The 2,918-nt window shown below is 42.0% G+C and overlaps 1 protein-coding gene across 3 annotated transcripts in view; it reads right to left on the minus strand.

The window, feature by feature from the left end:
* sh3gl1 (SH3 domain containing GRB2 like 1, endophilin A2) overlaps positions 1-2,726 on the minus strand; it is a 58,831-nt gene extending 56,105 nt beyond the window's left edge. Inside the window, exon 1 of one of the 3 annotated variants that reach the window (XM_062959792.1) lies at positions 702-2,726. In XM_062959792.1, coding sequence (XP_062815862.1) covers positions 702-746 — 45 coding nt within the window. In that variant the 5' untranslated portion in view covers positions 747-2,726. The remainder of the gene's footprint in view (positions 1-701) is intronic. The other 2 variants (XM_062959793.1, XM_062959794.1) reach the window with 2 other exon arrangements.
* Positions 2,727-2,918: the final 192 nt, after the last annotated feature.

Below are 2,918 nucleotides of genomic sequence, written 5' to 3' on the forward strand. Positions count from 1 at the left end.
TGGATAATCCAGAACGTTGGATAAGCAAGGCTTGGATAAGTGAGACTCTACTGTATTATAATTGTATATTATATATTACATGTAATATTACTAATAATATTGCAGTATAGTGGTATAGTACAATATAGTAATGTATAATGCTTATATTGTGCTACACTAATAATATAATATATTGTATGTATATATAATAATAATAATAATAATAATAATAATAATAATAATACTTTATTCTTATATCCCACCCCATCTCCCCAAGGGACTCAGGGCGGCTTACAAAGGGACCATGCCCAAACAATATAAAAATATATAGCTTGTAAGCCACCCTGAGTCCCCTTCGGGGTGAGAAGGGCGGGATATAAATATTGCTAATAAATAAATAATAATAAATAAAGTGGAAAGCAGTAGGAAATGGGGGAAATCATACTGTAGGATTGACTCTATCAAAGAATATGTTTGCAAGGCTGATGGCTATGGATCTCCTCATTCATAGAGTCACCCTAAGTTAAGGTGGATTCAGTGGCAGATGACAACAAACAACAACACTTCATATTGACAGTTGTGGAGCAAATCTTGCCAAGAAAACTCTGTGATAGGCTCCTTAGATGTGGGGCAAAGGCTCACAACAACAACAACTCACTGAAATTTTCGACAACACATTGTCTCCATATAAATTTAAATAAATATATATTCAACTTTCTCACCTGGCTGGCTTTGTAGAACTGCTTCTTCAGCCCCGCCACGGACATGATGGCTTCTGAAGGATCCCCAAATCAGTTCACAGAGATCGTGAGGTCAAGAGGAAAACAGGTGAATCGAAGAGAACCACAGATTTGGATCCAGAAGGGAGGAAACAAAGGGACAGGGCTACTCTGAGAGTTTGGTGGAAGGAAGGAAAAGGATCAGGGCAGAGTCCAGCTCTTGGGTCGGAGCGATAAGAGGGTTAAAGCCAAACTTAGGACAGCTGCCTCCTCTTCCTGCCTCAAAAATATAGGAAAGACAGTAAGAAAGGCAAGTGTTTTGAGTTATGAAACAGAAAAAGGTGTGTGGGGGGGGTGTTCTCCCACCACACAAAGAAACGGCAAAAAAAACAAAAAACAAAATCAGACAATATTCTCCCTGAGTTTGGGAGAAAAGTCAGATAGTTTTGCTCCAAAAAGACAAGGCACGGCTGGAAAAAGAAAGGCAAATCGGTACTTACTTCATATAGGAATGTAGAGAGAGAAAAGCCGTAAAATTGTAAGCCCGAGGAATAGCCCAAAATCACCAACTATGGGAGCACATTAATGTATTTATAATAATATCAATAAGAGTAACCCTAAGACATAGCCAGGGAAGCAGGATTGATATACAATAATCTTAATAATATTAACACTTAAAAAGCAGCCCAAAACCAACAGATAGGGGAGCAGAACAGATATGGATAACAATAAGCCTGAGGACACCAAAACCAATCGCCAAGGGACGAGAACAATTTATCTATGTTATTAATAATAATAAGCCTCAGAAAGAGCCAAAGGGGAGCAGAACGTATTTATTGATGCTGCTATAAGCTTACGGAGCAGCCAATTACCAAGGGAGCAGAACAAATGACCAATAACTGTATCAATAATAGTATTTAGGGGTAGCCCAAAGCTAACAACTAGGGAAGCAAAATAGTAATACTAATAATAAGCCTAAGAAACAGGCCAAAGCCAACAGCTAGGGAAGCAGAATTGATTTATAATACTAATAATACTATTAATAATAATAAGTCTAAGATACAGCCGAAAGCCAACAGCTAGGGAAGCAGAATTTATTTATAATACTAATGCTACTAATAATAATAAGTCCAAGAAACTGCCCAAAGCCAACAGCTAGGGAAGGAGAATTTATTTATACCACTACTACTAATAATACTAATGCTACTAATGATAATAAGTCCAAGAAACAACCCAAAGCCAACAGCTAGGGAAGCAGACCAATATCGATAGCAATATTATTAATAAGCCTAAGGAGGAGGGCCAAAGCCAAACGATGTTATTATTATTATTGCTAATAATAAGGCTAAGGAGCGGGGACGCAGAACGATTTATATTCTCAGCAACGAGGCAGAGTAACTAGTATGTTAAATCAGCCCAAAGACTCCAAACAGACCAATTAAAATATTAATATTAACAATCAGAATAAGTCTTGAGGCTCAAAGGTCTCATACAGGAAGGCAGGCCAATTTAAATATTAGTAATAATAGGCCAGAGGCTCAAGGGCCTAGTCCTCAGTGAGGCAGAGCAAAGAGAGAAGGTCCAAATAGTCAAGGGCCTAGACCTCAGTGAGGTAAGGCTTTAGGGCCTAGTCCTCAGTGAGGCAGAGCAAAGAGAGAAGTCCCAAAGAGTTCCTGAGAGGAAAGAAGGCTGAGGGAAAGCCCAGAAGGCAAGGGGCGAGTGGTTTTGGTATGACAGAAAAAGGAATGGCGGAGACAGACAGGCTGAGGAGACACAGAAGGCAGACTGACAGACAAGCGGCGCGGAAGGACACACAAAGTAGTCCCCAAAGGGAGAAAGGACACGGCGGAGGCCGAAGGAACGCTTCTGAGGGGAAATTGCGCGAGAGAAGCCGGCAGGCCGAGGCAGCCGAGCGGAGGAGCGCCAAGCTCTGCCCCGCTCGCTTTCCACGTCCCTCTCCCTCAGGTCACTTCCGCTCGCTGGACTGCGCATGCACGCGGAGGGATAATATTATAAATCCGCCTACTCGCTTCAAAAAAAAACCCCCACAAAGCCGAGCCGAGATAGGGATAGAGCGCCCACTTGCTCACGCCTCGGCTTCCTGTTTTCTGAGCATGGAGCCGGAGCGCCCCCTATCGTCAGGAGGGAAGCATCGCAACCCTGATTTCTAAAATCTCTAAAATCGTTCTCGCGAGAAGAGCAAGGCGCGGGCGGGCGAAA

The sequence above is a fragment of the Anolis carolinensis genome, unplaced genomic scaffold (assembly GCF_035594765.1).
Source record: "Anolis carolinensis isolate JA03-04 unplaced genomic scaffold, rAnoCar3.1.pri scaffold_7, whole genome shotgun sequence".
NCBI lineage: Eukaryota > Metazoa > Chordata > Lepidosauria > Squamata > Dactyloidae > Anolis > Anolis carolinensis.